Source organism: Ranitomeya variabilis, chromosome 4 (genome assembly GCF_051348905.1).
Source record: "Ranitomeya variabilis isolate aRanVar5 chromosome 4, aRanVar5.hap1, whole genome shotgun sequence".
In the NCBI taxonomy this organism is placed as follows: Eukaryota; Metazoa; Chordata; class Amphibia; order Anura; family Dendrobatidae; genus Ranitomeya; species Ranitomeya variabilis.
The window spans coordinates 167,401,479-167,428,589 of record NC_135235.1 but is presented as its reverse complement, the minus strand read 5'-3'; the positions used below and the strand labels follow the sequence as shown (position 1 = coordinate 167,428,589).

Sequence of the window (27,111 nt, the reverse complement as noted above, 5' to 3'; positions counted from 1 at the left end):
CTATATCCAATAGCCCGTGGGTCTTGAACATTGTGGAGTCTGGTTTAAAGTTTGACTTTCGATTCACTCCTGACGACAGGTTTCTGGTAACACCATTGCGTTCTTCCTCCACAGAACAGCTGGCGTTAGAGAGTGAGGTCCAGGAACTCCAACAGAAAGGCGTTTTGGTGGAGGTTCCTGAAATACAGAGGGGTAAAGGATTCTATTCTCCCCTCTTCTTGATTAAGAAGCCAGATAACACTTTTCGCACAATTATAAACCTGAAAGGCCTAAATAGTTTTTTGTGGATCCCGTCATTTTAAAATGGAGTCGGTCAAGTCTGCAATAAAGTTATTGTTTGGCGGGTGCTTTATGGTCGTCTTGGATCTGAAAGACGCGTATTATCACGTCCCCATACACGTAGATCACCAGTGTTATCTAAGAGTTGCAGTCCTCTTAGGAGAATCAATAAGACACTTCCAATACAGGGCACTCCCCTTTGGTGTTGCGGTGGCCCCTCGGGTATTCACTAAAATAATGGTGGAGGTTATGGCGCATCTTCATGAGCAGGATATTCTCATAGTTCCATATCTCGATGACCTATTAATAATAGGAAACTCCGAATCACACTGCACGTCCCAACTACACAAAGTAATCGCAGCCTTGCAAAGGTTGGGGTGGATAATCAATTTTAAAAAGTCACGGTTGCAGCCTCTAGAGATTCAAGAATTCTTGGGTCTCATATTGGACTCAAGGTTACAAGAATGCCGTCTACCTGACGTTAAGTTGGAAAAGATCCAACGACAGATTCTTGGAGTGATTGCTAATCCAGTTATAACATTGAGGGGAGCAATGTCACTGTTAGGCTCACTCACGTCGTGCATCCCGGCAGTACGATGGGCCCAGTACCACACCAGGGTCCTACAGTGGGAGGTTCTGTACAACACTCGTCGGTTAGAAGGTCACTTGGACAGTTTTCTTTCCTTGTCAATTGCCACTATTCAGTCCTTACGTTGGTGGTTACACGCTCCAAACCTTCGTAAGGGGGTACCCTGGATAAACCACATATCACGAGTATTAACCACAGACGCTAGCCCCACGGGATGGGGGGCGCATATGGGCGAGATGTGGGTCCAGGGGGTTTGGTCACCCTCCGAACAGAGTTTGTCATCTAACCTCAAAGAGTTGTTGGCCGTAGAACGAGCTCTGAGATATTTCCTTATATCCTTACAGGACCATCACGTCAGAATATTCTCAGACAATCAGGTAACGGTAGCTTACGTTAACCACCAAGGGGGAACCCGATCCAGGTCCTTAATGGAGGTATCGGGTCGTATCTTACAGATAGCCGAGAATCATCTACGGTCACTAACATCACTGCACATAAAGGGGAAGCACAACGTTGTAGCCGACTTTCTAAGTCGCAGAAAGCTCGGGCAAGGAGAGTGGGTGCTCAATCAGACCATCTTCGATCAGATCACCCATCGTTGGGGATACCCACAAATAGACCTCTTCGCCAACAAAGAAAACAAAAAATGTCGTCGATTTTGTTCCCTAAATCCCAGACACAATCCGGTGGCGGTGGACGCTCTCCTGATTCCTTGGCACTTCGAAACAGCCTATGCCTTTCCCCCGTTGAACTTGATCCCGATAGTCCTCAGAAAGATTCGGGAGGACAGAGCTCATGTGATTCTGATAGCGCCATTCTGGCCCAAGAGGCCGTGGTTTCCTTGGTTGAGGAAAATGTCCATTTCTCAACCATGGATTCTCCCAGAACTCCCAGACCTCCTCTCACAGGGTCCGATCTTCCATCCACGAGTGGCCAGTTTACATCTGACGGCGTGGGATTTGAAGGGTCATTATTAAGAAAAAAGGGATTTTCTGAGGGACTTATTAATACCCTATTAAAAAGCAGAAAAAACTCCACTACAAATATTTATGTAAGAATCTGGTTATCAGTCAGAAAGCTAGTATTCCAAAGATCTTGGAGTTCCTGCAGAAAGGTCTCGAAATGGGGCTAGCTACAAGCACCCTCAGAGTCCAAGTTTCAGCCTTGGGGGCACTGTATAATTGTGGGTTAGCTAAAAATTATTGGATTGCTCGGTTTATTAAAGCGGCCGCTAGATCAAGACCCATCGTTAAGAATAAACTAGCCCCGTGGGACTTAAACTTAGTCCTCTCAGCGTTAACGGAACCCCCCTTTGAGCCTTTAGAATCTGCATCTATAAAGATCCTGTCCTTAAAAACTGCTCTTTTGATTGCTCTTACGTCTGCTAGGAGAGTTAGTGATTTGCAGGCCCTCTCTAGACTAACTCCATATATGCAGATTAGAGAAGATAGAGTAGTATTAAGAACGGATCCCCTCTATCTCCCAAAAGTAGCATCTAGGTTCCACAGACTCCAGGAGATAAATCTCCCTACCTTTTGTCCTAATCCTAAAAACCCAAAGGAACTCAAACTCCATACATTAGATGTCAAAAGATGCCTTCTCAAATATATTTCTTTAACCGATCCCTGGAAAAAAGACAATTCCCTGTTTATATCCTATCAGGGAGTCAAAAAAGGGTTTAGAGTGTCCAAAAACACCTTGAGTAGATGGATTAGGGAGGCAATTTCTCTGGCTTATTCAGCAGGTGGCCTAGAAGTCCCGGAAGGCGTAAAGGCTCATTCCACTCGTGCCATGGCATCTTCCTGGGCAGAGAGATCGGAGGTGTCAATTGAGGACATATGTAAGGCGGCCACATGGTCATCTCCGTCTACTTTCTTGAATCATTATAGATTAGATCTTGGTAGCTCCAATGATCTCACATTTGGTAGAAGGGTGCTGGAAGCAGTAATCCCACCCTAATACTCTTTTCTCTGTAATTCTCTCGTTAGTGCTGTCATGACGACTGAATAAATACTCAAGCTACTTACCAGGTAGCGGTGTTTTTCAGGAGTCCATGACAGCACTCCTATATTCCCTCCCTTTCTACTGGTATGGTTTTCATCACGATAAGTATATTCTCATGTAGGTTAATTTTCTACGAAATTTAGTCACAAGGTGAAATGTGTTAAGATATTTATGTGTTACTAATCAATGGAGGTCCTCTCCTGCTCTGTAATCCAACTGATGCGGGAGAGAGGTGCCGCCCTTTTATCTCTGTAGGTTTCCTGTCCCTGAAGGGCGGATCCCCTCTCTCGTTAGTGCTGTCATGGACTCCTGAAAAACACCGCTACCTGGTAAGTAGCTTGAGTATTTTCACTTGTTTCACACTTTTTTGTTAAGTATATAATTCCACATGTGTTAATTCATAGTTTTGATGCCTTCAGTGTGAATTTACAATTTTCATAGTCATGAAAATACAGAAAAATCTTTGAATGGGAAGGTGTCCAAACTTTTGGTCTGTACTGTACGTACCAGTATATATATTTTGTTAAAATCTATTTTTATCCAGATATGATGTACATACCCTGACAGGTGTAATGAATGACAAATGAACATCAGTTTTTGTAGTTAAAGGGGCTGTCAGCACTCAAGAAATTGGGCACCAAACTGTGTAAAATATCTTACATAACAAACTCGGCACTCCTTGGGTCCAGGGCCGTCTCTCCACCGCTGATACTTTCCCGGTGTTTTGACTACAGTGTTGATATCACATTAACAGTTTGTGTTACCCCATTAGCTAGTCACTGAGCTCAGTGCTGCATTCCCTCAGCCTCCTTGCACAAGCATTGAAGCTCAGCTTTGCTTGCCGTCCGCCTCCATTTACAAGCGCGGTGCTCAGCGTTGCTTGCCGTCAGCCTCCGTGCGCAAGCTCAGCGTTGCTTGCCGTCAGCCTCTGTGCACAAGCTCAACGTTGCTTGCCGTCAGCCTCCGGTCACAAGCTCAGCGTTGCTTGCCGTCAGCCTCCGGTCACAAGCTCAGCGTTGCTTGCCGTCAGCCTCCGGTCACAAGTTCAGCGTTGCTTGCCGTCAGCCTCCGGTCACAAGCTCAGCGTTGCTTGCCGTCAGCCTCCGGTCACAAGCTCAGCGTTGCTTGCCGTCAGCCTCCGGTCACAAGCTCAGCGTTGCTTGCCGTCAGCCTCCGGTCACAAGCTCAGCGTTGCTTGCCGTCAGCCTCCGGTCACAAGCTCAGCGTTGCTTGCCGTCAGCCTCCGGTCACAAGCTCAGCGTTGCTTGCCGTCAGCCTCCGGGCACAAGCTCAGCGTTGCTTGCCGTCAGCCTCCGGGCACAAGCTCAGCGTTGCTTGCCGTCAGCCTCCGGGCACAAGCTCAGCGTTGCTTGCCGTCAGCCTCCGGGCACAAGCTCAGCGTTGCTTGCCGTCAGCCTCCGGGCACAAGCTCAGCGTTGCTTGCCGTCAGCCTCCGGGCACAAGCTCAGCGTTGCTTGCCGTCAGCCTCCGGGCACAAGCTCAGCGTTGCTTGCCGTCAGCCTCCGGGCACAAGCTCAGCGTTGCTTGCCGTCAGCCTCCGGGCACAAGCTCAGCGTTGCTTGCCGCCAGCCTCCGGGCACAAGCTCAGCGTTGCTTGCCGTCAGCCTCCGGGCACAAGCTCGGAGCTCAGCGTTGCTTGCCGTCAGCCTCCGGGCACAAGCTCGGAGCTCAGCGTTGCTTGCCGTCAGCCTCCATGCACAAGCTCGGAGCTCAGCGTTGCTTGCCGTCAGCCCCCATGCACAAGCTCAGCGTTGCTTGCCGTCAGCCTCCATGCACAAGCTCGGAGCTCAGCATTGCTTGTCGTCAGCCCCCATGCACAAACGCTGTGATTTGCTAGAGCAGTGGTGCTTGCTGTTGATGTGACATCCTCACTAGAGACAAAACCACAGGAACCGGAGGAGCAGCAGAGTCTGCTGAAGAGTCCCCCTTCCTTGCTAACTTGGTTGTAGCTGTTTGAGAAGAAGTTTTTTTCTTTTTTCTCCAAAACATTTTTCCACAACATTGAATTTTATGGCAGGTACATAGATGGCCTGATTATATTATGGACAAGCACAACATCTGAAGCTGAGAAATATATGTCCTTTTTAAATAACAACTTTAATCTGAAGTTTACACATTGTTTGTTCACTTCCTCTATAAATTACCTTGATATTAACTTAACTGGTGATGAAAAGACGGGTACAGTTTCCATACTTCCCTACAGAAAGCCGAGATCGGACTGCAATGCCAGGGCTGGCCGGCTGTCTCCTGACTCGAGCGTAACAACATCTTGTATTTTTATGCAGCGGTCACGCTCGAGTTGGGAGGGTCAGATTGAAAGCAGCAGGGAATTGGTGACTGTAGGATATCACTGTGTTTATTTATTTTTTACCAGTTTCGTCTTTTTACATATTACCGTAATCTTTTCCTTTTGGAAAATGCTCTTTGAGGTGATGTGAACAGTGGTATATATTCACAAAGGTATTTTCTATCCATAAAATCCACTGTGAATGGCAGTAACAGTGTATGACGTTGTAACAAATCTAATGCAGTGAATATCTGTCACACAAGTTCAGTGGCCTGAGGCTATGAAATCTGAGTGATGTCGTTTTTATGCTACAAGTATTACCAGAGATTTCACTCTTCTAATACATAGAGTAAAATGTGCGGCTCGACCACAACTACGGTATATCCTCAGTAGTATGGCCCCTCTGTGCACATACTGGATCAGCTGCTGTCACCGATGTGTCATTACTGGCCTTGTGGGGTCCTTGCCTCCATAGGTCAGAACTGCTCTGCTTAAAGGGATTTTTCATGTTATGGTCATTGTTACAAATGTGCAAGACCCATCTGTGTAGGGCACAATGTTGTTTTGGTCGTTGTTTTGTCTGTGTGTACAGTGGACAAGACACAGGCCAATGCTAGTAACTGTGCTAGTGTATAGGAATGATGTCCTCCATCATGTACTAGTCTTTTTTTTTTAGTTTTGATGGCAGACCACTCCTGCACCCATCCATGATGCAGATTATCGCACTCGCGTGCTCATAGACCCCTACAGCTGGTGGGTAAGGCTACTTTCACACTAGCGTCGTGCACTGCACGTCGCAATGCGACGTTGCGACGTACCGACGCAAACTGTGAAAGCGCCGCACAGCGGTGGCAGCGAATGCAGTTTTACAACGCATCCGCTGCCCCATTGTGATGTGCGGGGAAGCGGGGGCGGAGTTCCGGCCGCACATGTGCGGTCGGAAAAGACGGTCACGACGCACAAAAAAAGTTACATGTAACTTTACGTTGCATGTAACTTTTTTTGTGGCGACGGTCCGACGCAATACGACGCAACCGTTGCACGACGGTTGCGACGTGTGGCAATGCGTCGCACTGCGTTGCTAATGCAAGTCTATGGAGAAAAACGCATCCTGCAGGCAATTTTGCAGGATGCATTTTTTTCTACAAAACGACGCATAGTGACGTGCAGTGCACGACGCTAGTGTGAAAGAGGCGTAAGATGATTGACTTCAGCTGAAAAACTGCTAGCACAGGGACCAGTGCATGTCAGAGTGATAGTTCAGTGTTAGGGGTAACTTTTCTCCTTGTGGAGAGTGACATACCGGCTCTGGCATGCCAAGGTAAGGAGGCTTATTCGCCGTTCAGTGCTCTAGGAAATTTTTGAGGGGTATGAAAATAAGTTGTCCAAGTAGTGGACAACTTCTTTAAGTCATATAATTTTGGTCTGTGTGGGGTTTGTGTGCACAATGGTTCATGTGGAAATAATGGCAGTTTTCCCTTGCCTAGTCATTCCAACTGCGGATCCTTCCCTCCCCCAATGCCATGTGGAGAGGCCCCTTTTCCACATCGTTTGCTCCCTCCTGCTTTCATCTAATGCAGTGGTCCCCAACCTTTCTGTCCTGGGAGCCACATTCGGCTCTGAGAAAGGGTCGTGAGCCACATTAGGCTCCCACCCCCCTCACACTAGTGGCTACCAACGTCGCCATTATGAGTATAGTGATAACCAAAGCTTTTCCAGATATTACCCCGACACAGTATACAAAGATCCAGAGGCTCCCACAAAATCCCCATTCAGTACTGTCCCACCGCACTGTCACAAACACCTTCTCTGGCAGGTTGCATCATCCTCTCTCCAGTGTACCTTACTTAAAGGGCACCTGTCACCCCGTTTTTTCCCTATGAGATAAAAATACTGTTAAATAGGGCCTGAGCTGTGCATTACAACAGTGTATTTTGTGGACCCCGATTCCCCACCTATGCTGCCAATATACGTTACCAAAGTAGCCGTTTTCGCCTGTCAATCAGGCTTGTCTGGTCAAAAGGGCGTGGTGTCTTCCCCCAGATCTTGCTTAGTTTTCCGTTGGTGGCGTAGTGGTGTGCGCATGTCCAAGGTCCCGAATCCACTGCACAGGGGAGTGAAAAGAGCGCGATGTGTGCTATTTCATTGGTGATCGGTGGGGGCGGCCATCTTCCTTTGGCCGCGCATGCACAGAAGCGGCGCTCTGCTGGCCGCGGCTTCAGGAAAATGGCCGCGGGATGCCGCGCGTGCGCAGATGGAGATCGCGGCGGCCATTTTCCTGAAGCCGAGATGCGAATTCTGCTTCAAGAAAATGGCCGCTGCAATCTCCATCTGCGCACGCGCGGCATCCCGCGGCCATTTTCCTGAAGCCGCGGGCAGCAGAGCGCTCCATCTGCGCACGCGCGGCCAAAGGAAGATGGCCGCCCCCACCGATCAACAGGGAAGTAACGCACATCGCGCTGTTTTAACTCCCCTGTGCAGTGGATTCGGGACCTTGGGCATGCGCAAACCACTACGCCACCAACGGAAAACTAAGCAAGATCTGGGGGAAGACACCACGCCCTTTTGACCAGACCAGCCTGATTGACAGGCGAAAACGGCTACTTTGGTAACGTATTTTGGCAGCATAGGTGGGGAATCGGGGTCCACAAAATACACTATTGTAATGCACAGCTCAGGCCCTATTTAACAGTATTTTTATCTCATACGGAAAAAACAGGGTGACAGGTGCCCTTTAAAGGGAACCTGTCAGCAGTTTTGGCCGCTATAAGATACCGCCACTGCATTTCAGTGCCTGCCTGCCTAGATAAGCCCCTGGTCCAACCTAAAAGATAAGAAAAATAAGTTTTATTATACTCACTGGGACCTGCTGACAGGTTCCCTTTAACTTGCTTATCTACTACTCCTGCCCCATCATTGGCTAGCTGTCACTGTAGCAGACATAGCCGGGTGGGACTAGTAGTCCCATCGGACGATGCCTGCCAACACACACAGACATGCACATGTTCTCCACCCACACACTCTTCCCCTTCCTGATCTGCAGCGTTTCTTGCAGGCACATCCGCTGCAAATCTGCAGATCTTTTTAAAGCTGCGGATTTGCCTGACAAAATGGAAGTCGATGGGTGCAGAAACGCTGCAGATCCACAAAAAGAATTGACATGCTGCGGAACATAAAACACTGCAAATTCACCCTTTTTTCCGCAGCATGTGCACAACAAATCTTAATTTCACATAGACTAAGGGTATGTGCACACGTAGAATGGTCCACTGCAGATTTTTCCACAGTGGATTTGATAAATCCGCAGGGCAAAAGTACTGCTTTTTTCCTGCGGATTTATTGTGGATTTACCGCAGATTTACCATGGTTTTTGTGCGGATTCCACTGCGGTTTTACACCTGCGGTATTCTATTGTGGAGCAGGTGTAAAACTGCTGCGGAATCCGCACAAAGAATTGACATGCTGCGGAACGTAAACCGCTGCGTTTCCGCGCGTTTTTTTCCGCAGCATGGGCACTGCGGATTGCATTTCTCATAGGTTTACATTGTACTGTAAACGCATGGGCGCAGCTGCGGATCCGCAGCAAAATCTGCAGCGTGTGAACATAGCCTTACATTGCTTGTGCACTACACTGCAGATTTGATGCAATTCCGCGTGTTTAAAAACGCTGCGGTTTTGCATTAAAATCCGCAAAGTGTGCACATAGCCTTAGAGTCTGCTGGCTACAGTGGCCTGTTCAGAAGTTATCATCATTTAGATGGTAAAAATAAATTTCTTCATTTCTGTCATGTCACTTTGCATTAATTCCTGAAAAGCACCTGAAGGGTTAAGAAACTACCTGACAGCAATTTTGAATATGTTGAGGGGGTGCTGTTTTTAAAATGGCATCACTTTGGGGGGTTTAAAACATGTGGGACCCCCAAAGTAAATTCAGAATGTAATAGGTCCATAAAAAAAATGTTTTGTAAATTGATAATTTTGTAGTTGTCGGTATTGTCCACCAACACAGGCCGCTGTTTTTGTGAAGTCAGAAATAATCCATCTAACAGTTCTGTAAATCTTTCCACTGGCTTCTAATTTTCTTTGTTTTGGACTCCACGTTAATTTATAAGGCCGTCCTGACATAGCCGCAGAGTTCAGACTGTGGCTGAGAAGTTACTGCAAGTTGTGGCTCCGTCATCTCCTATGTTGTCACCTTACTATGACTCATCAGTGAAGCAATATCATATACACAACACACGTCTAGATTGCTAACTTATGGTTTGGTAATGTGAACGGAAAGAGGAACTTTGTGGTATATTTCTTGTCCCCTCTGTAGTGACCGCCGAAGATGAAGTCTTTGTGTCATCATATGTAGTGGAGGACGATGCTTAGAATTAAAGGGAACCTGTCATGTGAAGAACGCAATTAACCTGCAGACATGTGGGTAATCTGCAGGTTAATAGCGTTCTAAACCTGCCCAGTGCCAGCACTTAAGGTACCGTCACATTAAGCGACGCTGCAGCGATATAGACAACGATGCCGATCGCTGCAGCGTCGCTGTTTCGTCGTTGTGTGGTCGCTGGAGAGCTGTCACACAGACAGCTCTCCAGCGACCAACGATGCCGAAGTCCCCGGGTAACCAGGGTAAACATCGGGTTACTAAGCGCAGGGCCGCTTAGTAACCCGATGTTTACCCTGGTTACCAGTGTAAATGTAAAAAAAAAAAAACACTACATACTTACATTCCGATGTCTGTCGGGTCCCCCGGCGTCCGCTTCCCTGCACTGTGTAAGCGCCGCGGCCCTAAAGCAGAGCGGTGACGTCACCGCTGTGCCCTGCTTTACGGCCGGCCAGCGCTGACACAGTGCAGGGAAGCGGACGCCGAGGGACGTGACGGACATCAGAAGGTGAGTATGTAGTGTTTGTTTTTTTTTACATTTACACTGGTAACCAGGGTAAACATCGGGTTACTAAGCGCGGCCCTGCGCTTAGTAACCCGATATTTACCCTGGTTACCAGTGAAGACATCGCTGAATCCGCGTCACACACACCGATTCAGCGATGTCAGCGGGTGATCCAGCGACGAAATAAGGTGCTGGCCTTCTAGCTCCGACCAACGATGTCACAGCAGGATCCTGATCGCTGCTGCGTGTCAAACACAACGATATCGCTATCCAGGACGCTGCAACGTCACGGATCGCTAGCGATATCGTTGTTAAGTTGTTCAGTGTGAAGGTACCTTTTAGAGCTTTGTTGACGTGAAGAAATGAACTTTATCCTCCCTGGTATTGGTTGGCTTTCAGTCAAGTCTGTGTATAGAGCGCGGCGGCTGTAGCCGCCCCCAGCACCGACTGACAGCTTGCTCAGCATTAGGGTTGACTGTCAGTCAGGGCGGGGAAGTGGTTACAGCTATTGCTGTCTATATACAGAGCGGTGACTGAACCTACGCCGGCGCGCCCATGACTGATCGCCGGGGCAAGATTTCCTTCTGGCAGAGGGGCTCTAAGTGCTGGGCAGGTTCAGAACGCTATTAACATGCAGATTAACCCCATACCTGCAGGTTAATAGTGTTTTATCACGTGACTGGTTCCATTTCACTTTTGTTTTGCCTCCTGCAGCCAGTATAACATTAAAAGTACAGATTAAGTCAATTATGATGTTGAACCATGTCAAACCTGAGTTATAGCATAGTATTTCATCAAACAGTTCTCATCCTATACATGTTTTTGAAAATTTATGCTGGTGTTTTAACCCCTTCATCTCCAGGCTGTTTTCCATTTTCTCATTTTTCGCTCCCCTTCTTCCCAGAGCCATAACTACTTCTTTTTTTTTTTTTTACATGTCCGTCAATATGGCTGTGTAATGGCTTGTTTTACATTGGAGGAGTTGTACTTTTGAACCACACCATTAATTTTACCATAAAATGTACTGGAAAACTGGAAAAAAAATTCCAAGTGCGATAAAAATGCAAAAAAAAGTGCAATTCCACAATTGTGTTTTTTTTTTACCATGTTCACGAATTGCTAAACCTGACCTGCCATTATGATTCTCCAGGTTATTCCGAGCTCGTAGACACCAAACATATCTAGATTCTTTTTCTTTTTTATTAGGCTGCCGTCACACTAGCAGTATTTGGTCAGTATTTTACATCAGTATTTGTAAGCCAAAACCAGGAGTGGAACAAATAGAGGAAAAGTATAACAGAAACATATGCACCACTTCTGCATTTATCACCCACCCACTCCTGGTTTTGGCTTACAAATACTGATGTAAAATACTGACCAAATACTACTAGTGTGACGGCAGCCTTAAAGTGGTTAAAAAATCCAACGTTTCTTAAAACAAAAATTGTGCCATTTTCCCGAGACCCGTAGCGTCTCCATTTTTCGGGATCTGGGGCTGGATGAGAGCTTATTCTTTGCTCTTCGAGCAAATATTTTTTTGATATGATGTTTTGATCACCTATTATTGCATTTTGTAGCAGTTTTGCGGTTACAAATTTTTTTTTAATTCTGTCGTTTTTTTGTTTTTTTTCTCGTTACGCCATTTACAAGACTAATTTATTTTATATTTTGATTGGGCATTTCTGAACGTGGCGATGACAAATGTGTATTTTTAATTTTTTTTCATTTTTATTTTGAATGAGGCAAAAAGGGAGGGGTGATTTGAACTTTTATATATTTTTTTTTTATTATTTTTGTAAATTTTTAAAAATATATTTTCTACTTTTATACATGCTTCAATAGTTTTCTTAGGAGACTTGAAGCTGCTATTGTCTGATAGCAGGCACATAGGAGGTCTTTAGCCCTTCTATGTGTAACAGAATTGATCTACTATGAACGCCAGCCACGGGGTGCCGCTCATAGCAGATTGGCAATGACAACCATGGGGGTCTCCTGCAAACCCCGGGTTGTCATGTGACAGAGGCGCTAATGGGCGCAGCTGGGGAGGCGCTTTTGGCGCGATCATGTTAAATACTTCTGTCTAACAGCCATGAGTGGATCGTGATTCCTTTCGAAGCTGTTGGGGACACATGTTAGCTGATGAAATCAGCTGTAATGTGCCGGAAAAGATGTGGGCTCAGCGCTTGAGCCTGCATTAAAGGGGAAGACCCGACATATGACATATTATTAAATCATATGTTGTGAAGGGGTAAAAAAAAAACCAAATTTGCACAACGCGGATCAGGCTGTGACTTTGTGGCACATTCCATTGAAATTCAAGGCAAGAAGAATGAAAACAAAATGGTGGTCTCTGTAGCGCTGCCAATAAGGTGAAAATCGAAATGTATAGAAAAATAGTTTATTTATGCAACGCGTTTCAGAGTTGATAAGACTCCTTCATCAGGCATATAACATTCAGAATGACTCGTCATGACCTTTTATAACAAGATTGGTAAGTGAGAGAGTCGCATGATTATAGTGAACAACAAGGGAAATGACTACCAAATTTAAAAAAGTTGTAAACTTTTCACATGTACATGATTCTGTGCGGACCACCACGTCTGAAAAATACACTGAAACATGTCTGAGTTTGAACAGAGTCTCAGATCAAACTTGTCAATGCAAGTCTATGGGTCCATGAAAAAAATCGGACAGCACGTGCATGTTTTTCACGGACTGTTTATTATGAGAAGCCTGAGAAACTTCCATCGTGTTTTTTTTTTTTGGTACACACAATAACCACTCAGATTGTCATCATATCTTTAACTGGATATACGATTTATAATTCAAAAAACATAGAATGGCAGTAAGCATTCTATTACAGTAAAATATGCATTGCACAATTATGTACATTGTACATGTATCAGTACTTACGAGCAGTGTAGCAGTCAGTTCAGTTTTTCGCGTAAATATAATTAATCTGATCGGTAAACGGCGTAACGTACCATACATAACGCGGGATATGCACGACGATAAATACTAAACAAACATTTAAAACTGCAATATGATGTGGCATTGAGCAACCAGTAAATGATGACTAATCTTAAAAAAAGAAAATGATAAAATATCTGACCAAAAAGGAACAAAATTAGGAGGTAAGACCTTCAAAAACTTGCTACTTAATTTTTACCATGCATTTCCTCGGCACCCTAATGTGTAGGTTTGATTTTATTTGTATTGTTTTATTTTGAATGGGGCGAAAGGGGGGTGATTTAAACTTTTATATAATTTTTTTTTTTTTCATTAAAAAAAAAAAGTGTATGGCTAGAAGCTAGCATAGCCTGATCGGCTCTGCTACATAGAGGCGATGCTCAGATCGCCCCTATGTAGCATAATTACAGCATAGCTATGAGCAACAGGGTGGCGCTCACAGCAATCTGGCATCAATAACCATAGAGGTCTCCAGGAGACCTCTGGTTGTCATGCTGAAGCACTTCTGACCCCTGATCACGTGACGGGGGTCAGCGGTGCGTGCATTTCCGGCCTGATGGCTGGAAGGGCTTGTTAAATGCCTCTGTCAGTTTGACAGCAGCATTTAAGTAGTTAATAGGCGCAGGCGGATCACGATTCCGCCCGCCCCTATTGCGGGCACATGTCAGCTGTTGAAAACAGCTGACATGTCGCAGCTTTGAGGTGGGCTCATCGCCGGAGCCAACATCAAAAACAGGGTACTGACCTCGGACTAAGGGGTTAAAGAGAAAGCAGGAAAGGGCAGCACGGTGGCTCAGTGGTTAGCACTGCAGCCTTGCAGAGCTGGAGTCCTGGGTTCTAATCCCACCTTGGAAAACATCTGCAAGGAGTTTGTATGTTCTCCCCGTCCTTGCGTGGGTTTCCCCTGGGTACTCCGGTTTCCTTCCACATTCCAAAGACATACTGATAGGGAATTTAGATTATCATCACTGTCCCCAATAGGGCTCACAATGTGGGCAAACTGTAAAGCGCTGCGGAATATGTTAGTGCTATATAAAAATAAAGATTATTATTACTAGATGGTGGCCCGATTCTAACACATCGGGTATTCTAGAATATGTATGTAGTTTATTTATGAAGTTTTCAGAATAATGCAATTTATACACAGGATTCGGCCGGCCGGGCGCGACCTATTAGCGAAGCGTGGTTCAAATTCCGCGACAATTCGCGGCCGGACTGCACCTGTCGCTGATTGTTAACGCCCGGCCGCGAACAATCAGTGAAGACAGGGCCTGCTCCAGTTTTTTGAGGGCCCCGGGCGAAAGAGTCTCAGTGGGCCCCCCTCTTTAACACATACCATTATTCATGATGCACAGATACAGCAAAGAAATATAGCACAGCCAAGTAGCTTAAGGCCTTGTTCACACTATCCTTTTTTTGCTGCGGATTTTTCAGGTTCTGATTTGGAAAAACCGCAGTGCAAAACCGCGGTGGTTTTCACTGCGGTTTTCTGTCCTTTTTCTACTGCGGATTCCACTGCGGGTTTCCAGCTTCACTTTCCTATTGGTGCTGGTGGAAACCCGCAGCGGAATCCGCAGAAAGAATTGACATGCTACTTCTTTTTTTCCGCAGAAAATCAGCGCGGATTTTCAAGCCGAAAAAGGAAAGTGGGCACAGCGGTTTTGGTTTTCCATTGGGTAACATTGTACTGTACCCTGCATGGAAAACGTCTGCGGATCCGCAGCTGCAAATCCGCTGCGGATCCGCAGCAAAAACCGCATCGTGTGAACATAGCCTAAAGCCCACGTAGTATATAGCCTAAAGCCCACGTAGTATATAGCCTAAAGCCCACGTAGTATATAGCCTAAAGCCCACGTAGTATATAGCCTAAAGCCCACGTAGTATATAGCCTAAAGCCCACGTAGTATATAGCCTAAAGCCCACGTAGTATATAGCCTAAAGCCCACGTAGTATATAGCCTAAAGCCCACGTAGTATATAGCCTAAAGCCCACGTAGTATATAGCCTAAAGCCCACGTAGTATATAGCCTAAAGCCCACGTAGTATATTGCCCAGCCCCCGTAGTGTATAGCACAGCCCCCGCAGTGTATAACACAGCCGACGTAGTATATAGCACAGCCCCCGTAGTATATTGCCCAGCCGCGTAATATATTGCACAGCCACGTAATATATAACACAGCCCATGCAGTATATAACACAGGCCACGTAGTATATAGCAATGTGGGCACCATATCCCTGTTAAAAAAAAAAAAAAAAAAAAAGTTATATACTCACCTTCCGTCGGCCCCCGGATCCAGCCCGCAAAGAATGCATTGCGGTCTCACGAGATGATGACGTAGCGGTCTCGCGAGACCGCTATGTCATCATCTCGCGAGACTGCAATGCATGGACCCAAGCATCGCGAGGAGCAGCGGGAAAGGCGACGGAAGGTGAGAATATAATGATTTTTTATTTTGTTTATTATTTTTAACATTAGATCTTTTTACTATAGTTGCTGCATATGCAGCATCAATAGTAAAAAGTTGGTCACACAGGATTAATAGCAGCGATAACGGACTGCATTACACCGCGGCATAACGCGGTGTAACGCAGTCATTAACCCTGTGTGAGCGCTGACTGGAGGGGGCAGAGAGGGAGAGTAGGAAGGGGCGAATTCCCGGCTGTGCTCCAAGGTGGCATGTTGGGGGGGCGGGGTCTTCTTGTGGTGCTCTGATTAGGTATTCACCGGTATGGCTTCTGACAGGTCACTGATCCCTCAGTGACCTGCCCCCTAGTTTACATAATGAATAATATACACAGTATATACTCGAGTTTAAGCCTAGGCACCTAATTTTGCCACGGAAAACTGGGTAAGCTTATTGATTTGAGTTTAAGCTTGGTATGCATTGTCCCCTCATCCCTGTCCTGCTATGCGTGGCTTTCCCCTGTCTTTCCTGTCCTGCTATGCGTGGCCTCTCCCGTCCCGTCCTGGTATGTGGCTCCCCCCCGTCCTGTCGTGGTATGTGGCTCCTCCCCTTCCCGTCCAGTTGTGGTATGTGGCGCTAACAAGTCCTCCCCCCACCCGGCCTGTCGTGGTACGTGCCCCCCCATCCTGTCTGGTATGTGGCTCCCCCCATCCTGTTCTGGTATGTGGCTCGTCCTGTCCTGGTGTGTGGCGAACCCCCCCCCCCCCCCGTCCTGTCCTGGTATGTATGGCTCACCCGCACGGCTCGCCCCCCCGTACCATTGTTGTATGCATGGCTCACATCCCCCCGTCCTACTCGACCTGCTCGCACCGTCGCTGCATCTCCGTTGTCCTATGTAGGACTTCCCGACCAATGGTCATATACGTCATGGCAATCGCCCACACACAGGGGGCTGTGTGCAGGTGATCGCCACCGGATGTCATCTGATTCTGAAACTGACACCCAGCTCTCAGTGCCAGGATCGTTGCCCACACCACTTCTGGTACTTTAACCTCCTAAATGCTGCCATCGCAGCATTTAGATATATACAGACCACAACGGAAAACATATATATTAGTCTGTCATGCATGCTCAACACCAAATGGGGGAGCAGAAAACAGAGAGAGAGACGGACACTCCAGCATACAAGCCTTGTAACCCAAGAGAGAGACAATGGAGTTCAAGTCCAGAAATTTAAATGCGTATAAATTTATTACAACAATAAATATTTTGTACACGCAAAGTCAATAATACTACAATGAAGGTACTGATAACCATTAGAATTTCAGCAAGAGAAACAGGTGGAAAAGATCGGTGGGTACACCAGATATCACCACATATATCATAAAATAAAGTGCAGAATGCTTTGTTAAAAAAGAGGAAAAGATAACCAGGAAGAAGGGTAGTGGATGTAACTCAAACACAATTGCTCACTAACATAGGGATCAGTGCCCTGTCCATATCATGACCCTCCATATCCTAGAAATCTTACCCATATTTTGGTGTCCTTTGGCTCCCCACCGTGCAGCCCCAACGCGCGTTTTGCGTTGGCTTCGTCAGGGGGCAGTGCTGCAGTGTGTTCCAAGCTTGATTTTAAATAGATCCCACCATACGTCCTAATCAATCACAGGCACCGGCGCATGTGTTCCGCTGTTTTCCTGCTTTAAAGTGGTCTAACGGCTTAAGCTATATAGTAGCTATGTACAAGAATATCTTTCATATTACTACTTCTCCGTGCTGTCATTAGAGGGCGATCTGGTAAGCATTTCTGTAAATTCGGATCCGTTTTCAGAATCGGCCAATGTTTATTCATACTACTTCTCATTAGATCCCATCTATGATTAAATGGGGAAATGAATCTTGGATAATCATCCGTTTTTTTGTTATTCTTTTTATCCACCACCAAAAGATCATTTCTTGAGGTGTTTTTTGGCCTCACATATCCTCTCCTAATTGATGTATTGCTATATCCTCTCTGTCTAAAGCGCTCCCCAAGGTCCACAGCCTGTCTTTCAAATAGAGGATCCGAGGTGCAGATCCTTCTGGCCCGAAGGAATTGGCCAGTTGGAATGGCTTATTGTAGACTCCGGATGTGAGGATGAGGCGTGCAATAGGGCATTGATTGAGGTTTCTTTACAGTACATATCCGTATATATCATACCATTATCCTTTTTTCCTCCAGCATTCCCTCTGCGCTAACATCCGTTTGATACCTGATGCCTGGACGAATCTTGCCTCAAACCAGTCCAGCAAAATGTGAACTCTATTGTGACGCTTCTTTCTTTCCGAGATTTGCACTGTGCCTCCAAAAGTATTTTTCCACCACATATGTGGTATCTGCTTACTCAGGACAAATTGCATAACAAATTCTATGGTTCAGTTTCGCATGTTACCCTTGGGAAAATGCAACATTTTGGAGTAAAAAACCACTTTTTGGGGAAATTGCTTTTTTTCTCTCTTCATGGCTCAATGTTACAAACTTCTGTGAAGCACCTTAGGGGTTCAAGGTGCTCACCACACATCTAGATACGGTAAGTTCCCTTAGGGTTCTAGTTTCCAAAATGGTGTCACTTGAGGGGGGTTTCCACGGTTTAGGCACATCAGGGGCTCTCCAAACGCAACATGGTGTCCCCTAATTATTCTATCAAATTTTACATTCAAAAAGTTAAAAGGCGCTCTTTACCTTCTGAGCTCTGCCGTGCGCCCAAACAGTGGTATTCTCCCACATGTGGGGTTTCCGCATGCTCAGGAGAAATTGCACAGCAAATTTTTTGTGTGCGTTTGTTTCCTATTACCCTTGCAAAAAAATAATATAATAAAAAAAATTAGGGTCTAAAGTAACATTTTTGAGGCAAAAAGTTAAATGTAAATTTTTTTCCTTTCACATCCAAAAGTTCCTGTATAGCACCTGCAGGGTTAATAAACTTCTTGAATATGGTTTTGAGCTCCTTGAGGGGTGTAGTTTTTAGAATGGTGTCACTTTTGGGTATTATCTGTGATCTAGGCCCCTCAAAGTCACTTCAAATGTGAATTTGGTCACTAAAAAAAATTGTTTTTGTAAATCTTGTTGGGAAAATTAGGTCACTAGTTATTTTTTAACACTAATATGTTCCCAAAAAAATGTATTTAACAAATTGTTCTGTGGGAAATGTTAATTATTTTGTGTGATATAACTCTGATTTAAGGGCATAAGTTAAAAGTTTAAAAATTGCAAAATTTTCAAATTTTTTACCAAATTTCCATTTGTTTTCACAAGTCATATCGAAGAAATTTTACAACTATCCTAAAGTGCAATATGCCATGAAAAAGTATTCTCAGAATCATGGGGTTAAAGCATTGTCACTTAGAAATGTCTCAAACTCCTATGTACTCCCACTCCCCCTCACAATTAGGAAAGGATCAGGGGGGAAGTAGCACATGTTTGTCCCATTGAAACTGTTAGAAGCTTTTTTCAAAAAGGTTTTTGATGTGCAGAATGCACTTACAAATCCAAATTAAATACTGTTGATAAACCTATCCTCAATAATGAGGTAAGTACGTACTCTGTGGTGTGAAGGATTCTACCAGCAGGATCTCTAATATGTATTTTTGTGGTTAAAATTTCACTGATAAATAATTGTAGCCAAGAAGGTTTCTCTGGGAGCAGGGCTCATTGTATTGGTGCTCGCCGCAGTCTGCTATGTAGCTGTTCTATGTTATTTTCTGAAGTCCTCACAGTTTCCTGCCCTGGAAGACAAAACTATGACTGGTATCAATTGTTATCTGCATTGCATCTCCTTTACATCCTTTTTCCAAATGTATCTTTTTGTTTGCCAGAGTCTGTGGTTTCCTATACTAATATTAGAATCCAAAAAACGTAACTCTTCTGGAGATGCTGCAGTGTCTGTCACGTATTGTTTTTCTCCTGTTAAGCACAGACACTATAATCTATCAGTTAGACACGTCTGTTAGCGGTGATACCTAGCGTCCTCAAACAGGGTATGATGTCACATCTGTGTGTGTGTTTTTTTTTTTTTTTTTTTTACATTTTCTGGTAAATTGACTCCTCTCCACCCACCGCCCATCAGGTTCTGCCCATTTGTTCTGCTTTCATTGTGTATCTGTTAAAAGAGTTATTATTATAACTAAGTAGAGTGATAAAGAGTTCCCAAAAAGAAGCAACTTTTCTCTGCTATCTATATATATAATTGTCTAAGGGTACTTCCGTCTGTCCTTCTGTCTGTCACCGTTATTCGTTCGCTGATTGGTCTCGGCAGCTGCCTGTCATGGCTGCCGCGACCAATCAGCGACGCGCACAGTCCAGAAAAAAATGGCCGCTTACTCCCTGCACTCACTGCCGGCGCCCGCATACACCGCTCACACAGGGTTAATGCCGGCGGTAACGGACCGCGTTATGCCGCGGGTAACGCACTCCGTTACCGCTGCTATTAACCCTGTGTGTCCCCAACTTTGTACTATTGACGCTGCCTATGCGGCATCAATAGTACAAAATGTAATGTTAAAAATAATAAATAAAAAAAAAAAACCTGCTATACTCACCCTCCGCCGCCTTTCTCGCTCCTCGCCACGCTCCCCGGACCGCTCCATTACAAGCGTCAGCTTGCGGTCCGGTCCCGTCCCAGGGCTGGTGTGCGGCAAGGACCTGCCGTGACGTCACGGTCATGTGACCGCGACGTCTTCATAGGTCCTGCTCCCACCAGCCCTGGCACTTGCAATGGAACTCGGCTTCAGGAAAATGGCCGCCGCGATCTCGATCTGCGCACGCGCAGCATCCAGCGGCCATTTTCCTGAAGCCGACCACTACCATCTGCACAGGATCCCAGGAAGAGAAGAGGCAGGACGCAGAGGAGCAGCGACAAGAATGGTGAGGGGCAAGGGGCCCTCGGATCGTTAGGTGAGTATGTTTATTTTTTATTTTTTGGCCCTATACGTGCCTCGGTAATATACTACGTCACTGGGCAATATCCTACGTGGCTCTGCTGTATACTACGTGGCTGGGCAATATACTACGTGGCTGGGCAATATACTACGTGGCTGGGCAATATACTACAAAGCTGTGCAATATACTATGTGGCTCTGTGCAATATACTACGTAGCTGCGCAATATCCTACGTCGCTGTGCTGTATACTATGTAGCTGGGCAATATAGTACGTCGCTGGGCAATATACTACGTGACTGGGCAATATACTACATAAATGGGCATTATACTACATGGACATGCATACTCTAGAATACCCGATGCGTTAGAATCGGGCCACCATCTAGTTTATTAATAATTCACTCCTTTTGGCATTCTTAAGTGTTTGGGTTTTTTTTGTTTTTTTTTAACATTTTTTTTGTTTCGATTTTTTGACTTTATATACGTGCTCATTTTATGTTTTTGTATTATTCTTTTTTTTATGTAGCACTTTTTGTTTTTTCATCCCCATTTTTAGTGGCCAAAAATAATATTTAGTTCTCACATGATTTTCTACACATTAATTATTCCATTTTTTATGGCACTTAATATTTTGTTTTCTATAGTCTTTGTTCCCAATACAGACCTGGTTCTGTTACTGCACACTCCTTACACCTCTGTCCCAGGTCTAATTGATGTCCCAGGCTGAACGTATAGCCTGTCCGCATCTTGGGTGTCATCTGCATTTATGTATTTGCTTATTTTTATGTAAGTTTTTAATAATAAAACTTTTGGGCATAAATATACTCTTGTTTTGGGCTGTTGTCTTTATGCCTACATGTTGAGTAAACTTTAGAAGTTGTGGCACCAAGAAATACCTGGCAGATAGTTCCTACCTATCTGCCTGTTGTGCTCACTGCTGATCTCTGATGCCTACGAGCGATCACACAATGCTTCTGTCAACGATTCTGCTGTTTCCACTGATGTCACATTGATATGACAGTTGCCAAACTGCGGGAAGCCAGCTGTCAATCAGCAAGACATCGGCAGTCACACCCCATTGACAGAGCAGCCTGGAAGAGGAAGATCTGCTCTGTTGATGTGAGTCTGTTTGTAGAAATACAGCTCTGGCAAAAATTACCACTGCACAGTTTTATAAAAATCTGCTACTCTACATGCCTGACAGCCATTTCATTCCAGTATTAGTTGAATTCCAACCAGAGTACACCTCATTATACTTAATGTGCTTCTGATTAGGTGATCACCTGAACCAAATCTTATTTAACGAAGGAAGGTATAAAAAAACACTGCTGTGGTGTTCACAATCCTCTTGCAATAAGACAAGCAGGATGGCAAAACAAGTGCTGGTAATAGCCCAAAACTAATAGGAATGAAAAAAATCACTTTTAACCATTCAAAAGGAGTTGAAAAGATAAGTCTTGAGTGAGAAAAAGAAGGGCTCAATTCTGGCTTTACTAGCAGAGGGACACAGTGAGCGTCATGTTGCCTCCATCCTTAAAATTTCTAAGACTGTAGTCCACTACAACAAGGTCAAGCAGCAGACATAGGGGACAACAAAGCTACAGACCGGCAGAGGGTGAAAACGACTCTCCACTGACCGGGATGACAGTCATCTTATTCGAATGTCACTCAGCAACCACAGGATGACATCAAGTGACCTACAAAAGGAATGGCAAATGGCAGCTGGGGTGAAGTGCACGGCAAGAACAGTTTGTAACAGGCCCATAGAGGCAGGGCTCCAGTCATGTAAAGCTAGAAAAAAGCCTCTCATCAATGAGAAGCAAAGGAGAGCCATGCTGGTTAGACGGAGAACTGGAGAGGCGTACATACCACAGTGTCTTGCACCCACTGTGAAACTTGGTGGAGGATCGGTGATGATCTGGGGATGCTTCAGCAAGGCTGGAATTGGGCAGGTTAATCTTTGCAAAGGGCGTATGAATCAAGCCGCATACAAGGTTATCCTGGAAAAACAGTTGATTCCTTCTGCTCAGGCAATGTTCCCCAACTCTGAGGACTGTTTTTTCCCTCAGGACAATGCGCCATGCCACACAGCTAGGTCAATCAAGGTGTGGATGAAGGACCCACCACATCAAATCCCTGTCATGGCCAGCCCCATCTCCAGATCTGAACTCCATTGAAAACCTATGGAATGTAATCAAGAGGATGATGGATAGTCACAAGCCATCAAACAAAGAAGACCTGCTTACATTTTTGTACCAGGAGTGGCATAAGGTCACCCAAAAGTAATGTGAAAGACTGGTGGAAAGCAACAGTAATGAGTTAAAACATTAGTATTGTTTCTAAATGATTCTGAACTTTTTTTTTTGCATTATTTGAGGTCTGCAAGCAATGCATTTTTTTTTTATTTTGAACAAAATGTATTGCTTGGAACATCGAAGACATGGTGTTAGTAGTTTATAGAATAAAATAACTATTTACATTTTACTAAAAAATATACATATAAAGAGAAAATTCAGACAAACTGAAAATTTTGCAGTGGTCTCTTAATTTTTGCCAGAGCTGTAGAGAACAGTCAGCTCAGGCCAGTGGCATGACCATGAGGCTGGTGCGAACTGTCAGCAATTCAAAGCCCTCTGCGCTTGCAACACTGTCATGAGAACAACACTATAAAGTGGTTGTCCAGTCCAAAACGATAAGTCTGCAGTCCCTCTGTGTGACTTATGAATCCCCCAGCGACCACACAGCAGGGATTCACCAGTTTCAGACCCAGGAGTTGTATATACTCCTGGCCAGCGGGCGTAGCCTTGCTCCATACATTTGTGTTGAGCAAGGATGTTCTTCTAGTGATGTGGCCAACTAGAGAGCGCGGCCTATCTCTATGCAAGTGTATGGAAGCAAGACTGCGCCTACTGGCCAGGAGTTGTTATAACTCATATCCTCTGGTCCCAGGTCTGAAACGGGCAAATTCCCGCAGCGCACAGTGCATGCACTAGGGGATTCATAAGTCTGCAGTCACACAGAGTGACTGCAGACGTATCGATTTAGACTACCGTGATTAACCTCTTTAACAGATTGTCTTTCTGGCGCAAAATAAAAAATAATGCTGTGTGGTTAAAATGTACTACGTAGCTCTTTACAAAATTTACATATATTGATCCCCATGCCAAGTTCACAGCATTCCAGGTTTTTCTCCACATTTTACCTTCAAATTTAAATATTTCTCCATGTTCTGTATAAGTATGTGTTTGAAGTGTGGGAGGAAACCTGAGAACCAAGAGGAAACCTGAGAACCAAGAGGAAACCTGAGAACCAAGAGGAAACCTGAGAACCAAGAGGAAACCTGAGAACCAAGAGGAAACCTGAGAACCAAGAGGAAACCTGAGAACCAAGAGGAAACCTGAGAACCAAGAGGAAACCTGAGAACCAAGAGGAAACCTGAGAACCAAGAGGAAACCTGAGAACCAAGAGGAAACCTGAGAACCAAGAGGAAACCTGAGAACCAAGAGGAAACCTGAGAACCAAGAGGAAACCTGAGAACCAAGAGGAAACCTGAGAACCAAGAGGAAACCCACACAAACTCCTTGCTGGAACTAGAACCCAGGACTGAAGCGCTATAAAGTTACTGTGTGAACCACTAAGCCACCAAGCTGTCCATAGAAAAACATTTTAATGATATGCAAATTTTGAAAAATGTTAACATTTTCAAGACCTCTGTTCATTGAATATGAGTACATACTTGGCAAAAAATCCCCTCACACACCTTTGCTTCTATGGATGAGGTTATTAATGATTGCCTGAGGACTGTTCTGCCACGCTGAATGCACTTCGCAAATCATCAAAATCCGCTACTGGCAGCTCCCTGTGTAATTGCTAACCAATGACTTCCTTTATGGTTGTATCACTGGTTCCAACCCATAAACACAAAGCTGTTACTGTACCTGGAATAAAAACTTAAGAGATTTGATTATTAATGCCACCCTACACTCTAATCCAGGGAACGGATTGGTGTATTGTTCCCTTGTAAAGGCCTCTTCATGTTGTTGCCCACTAGGTCTCCTGACCATTCTCCGCGTAACATTGCGTACGAGACAAAAGTGGAACTGCACCATAATAGTCTTTGAGAGCAGTAGCATGAGGTCAATGGAGCACCTGTGACACCCCAGGAGTTCGGGTACCACAGTGGTGCTGCCTTCCTTTCGGGGAGGGTAATGCCATGCCTGGAGACAGGAGGGATCCCTTTGGCAGGTAATCTTACATGCAACACTTTCTGACTCCAGTCCAGAAGAGGGAGCTCTAAACCCGGTTTAGGGGAGCTTCCCTAAATACATCCTGGTCTGGAGGAGGAGATAGTCAATTGGTAGCAGATGGTTAGGAAGCACAGAAGGACCTAAGAGCTAGAGGAGGCTGTGACTGGGCCCCTCTAAGCAGAGCGCACAAACCGGGCATCGGGAGCCCAAGGCTGTGTGAAACTGCAAGTCCCACAGCAGAACCGAAGGGCAGGAAGCTAAAAGTGACTTGCCCACAGAATACCTGAGGTACAGCAACAATTAGAGCCCAGAGTCACCGTGTACAGAGACCCCAAGGGAACGGCTCGTTACCTACCATGCAGGGACTATCCCAGAACAGAGAGTAACCGAGGACCTTGTCAGGACACTACAGGCAGCAAGGGACTAGTAGTAATTAGTGCAAAGTGGAAGGCTCCCAAACTGACCTGGCAAAGGGATTTCCTCTTGTCTTCAGGCTGCCTGGACTCCATCAACACCTGTTGCCGGTACCCTGGACTGAGGCTGACTACAACATCAGTAAACCAGGTAAAGACTGCAATCCTGTGTCTTCCATTTATTTGCTGGCATTCATCATTCCTGCCAAACACATCGGGAGCCCTGGGGACCCCGCTTCACCTGTGGGAAGCGTCACCATCTTTGCTGCATTAACATCGCCCCAGAGGAACCCTTTAAGCAGCGTCGGTCCCCTCTGACCGAGAACCACAGGTGGCGTCACGAATACAAACTTTATTCCTACCACTCCCTTAAAAGACCTTTCCCCTTTTACTTGGGTGCCCAGGGCTACGGACCGGGTCGCTGCCACTGTGACCACCCCTTTAATTGCGACCGGTCCCGAGTACCCCAGGCCCTGGCGGGCGACTCACACCTGTAGCTGGATTTCTGGCTCGTAAGGCTAGTTTCACATTTGCGGTTGTGTCCGCAGCGTTTGTGCCGCAATTATCCGCATGCGTCGTGTATTCCTATCTTTAACATTAGAGATGCATGTGTCTGCGATTGGTTGCGTTTTGGTGGGTTAGACGACGCATGCGGTTTGGCACGGTAAACGCTACATGTAGTCATTTTAGAGGCGTCAATTTGCCACCTAGAAACGTATGCGGTTGTTAGCGGAAGGAATGCGGCAAAAAAAAAAACACATTACGGTCTATGTGAACGCATGCGTTCGCAAGCACATGCCTTTGCTTACGTTTCTGAACGCATGCGGTGCACCACAGGAAAACATGTCTAGACACTGATTAGCCAACCCCCACATACAAACTGATAAAAGGAGGGAGTGGGCATTTGCAGATCACTACCCAGCAGACAGAGAAGCAGACGCAGGCAAGAACCTTGGAGGAAACAAGACACTGAAAACTGTGAGTATAACCTAGCCAATGTCTTTATTTTCTTTTTTCTGTCCTAATTTCTGTCATTTTTTTCTTTCTACATGCATCAGAATGTCATCATCTTCTGAGGAGGAGCAACGTCCTGGGCCTGCACAAGCCGAACATGTCAGTGAAGTGAGTACTCACCTCCTCAGATTGGTAAGTATTCACTGTCACATCTACACATATGACAATTTTTTTTTTCCTTTTTCTTCAGAGCACTTCTTCAACTGCGGCAGAGGCTTAGCAGGAGCAGCGGGGTCACGGTCGGGTGGCAAGGCTGCAGCGTGTAAGTATACCTGACTGACTATTGTATCCTGACTTTACTCTTGGTTGTTCATTTCTTTACTTTCCTCTTTCTTTCCCTTTTTCTTCTTGACTCCTTTTGTTTCTTGACTTTCAATATTAATGCCAGTTTTCTGTCTCTGTTTTCTTTCTTTTCCTTATGTTAATGTATCCAACATTAATGTCTTTATTTATTTTTTATGTTCCAGAACGGGATGAGGACCTTATTGAAAATGACCTCCTCATCTCCCTGGTCCATGAGCGAGTCCCGTTGTGGGACACCTGGGTTCCGCAGCACTCGGACAACGTGACGATCCGGCGGCTATGGAATGAGGTGGCCAAAGCAATGTGGGATGGCTGGGACAATGCCCCGACTTGGGTCCGAAATGCAGTGTGATGCAGCAGTGACCTTGGCCGTGATCACACAACTGTGTGTGATGAGAGAAACTCTCAGGAGTTTGTCATCACACACAGTTGTGTGATCACGGCCAAAAGTCTATTGTCTAACCATTCTTTTTTGTGTTTTCAACAATGCTCAGTCAAAACACGTTGGCGTTCGATGAAGGATCGCTTCAACAAGGACCTTCGTCAAGAGAGCCAGGTTCCTAGTGGTTCTGGAGCAAGGATCAGAAAATAAAAATACCACCGCATTCTGGCAGTTTTGAGACAGGTCCTTGCCCAGAGAACGTAAGTATTTTTTTGGTGTATTAGGTTGTGTTGTATTGCCTTAATCTGTGTGTTTCTATTCCACAGGAGTTGGCACTTAACTTTTGTAAATGTTTGGTAGTAATGTGTTTTTTTCCTTCTTTTTTTCACAGCA

General features: G+C 45.4%; 2 protein-coding genes across 2 annotated transcripts in view; both read left to right on the top strand.

The window, feature by feature from the left end:
- The window catches only part of TSPAN14 (tetraspanin 14), a 67,440-nt gene that overhangs the window by 8,110 nt on the left and 32,219 nt on the right, over positions 1 to 27,111 (top strand). The window lies entirely within an intron of this gene.
- LOC143767762 (uncharacterized) lies at positions 422 to 5,321 on the top strand. The gene is made up of 3 exons (XM_077256284.1): positions 422 to 1,245; positions 1,324 to 1,554; positions 5,268 to 5,321. Exons 1-3 carry the CDS (start codon positions 517 to 519, stop codon positions 5,319 to 5,321), a joined length of 1,014 nt encoding a protein of 337 aa, XP_077112399.1. The 5' UTR covers positions 422 to 516.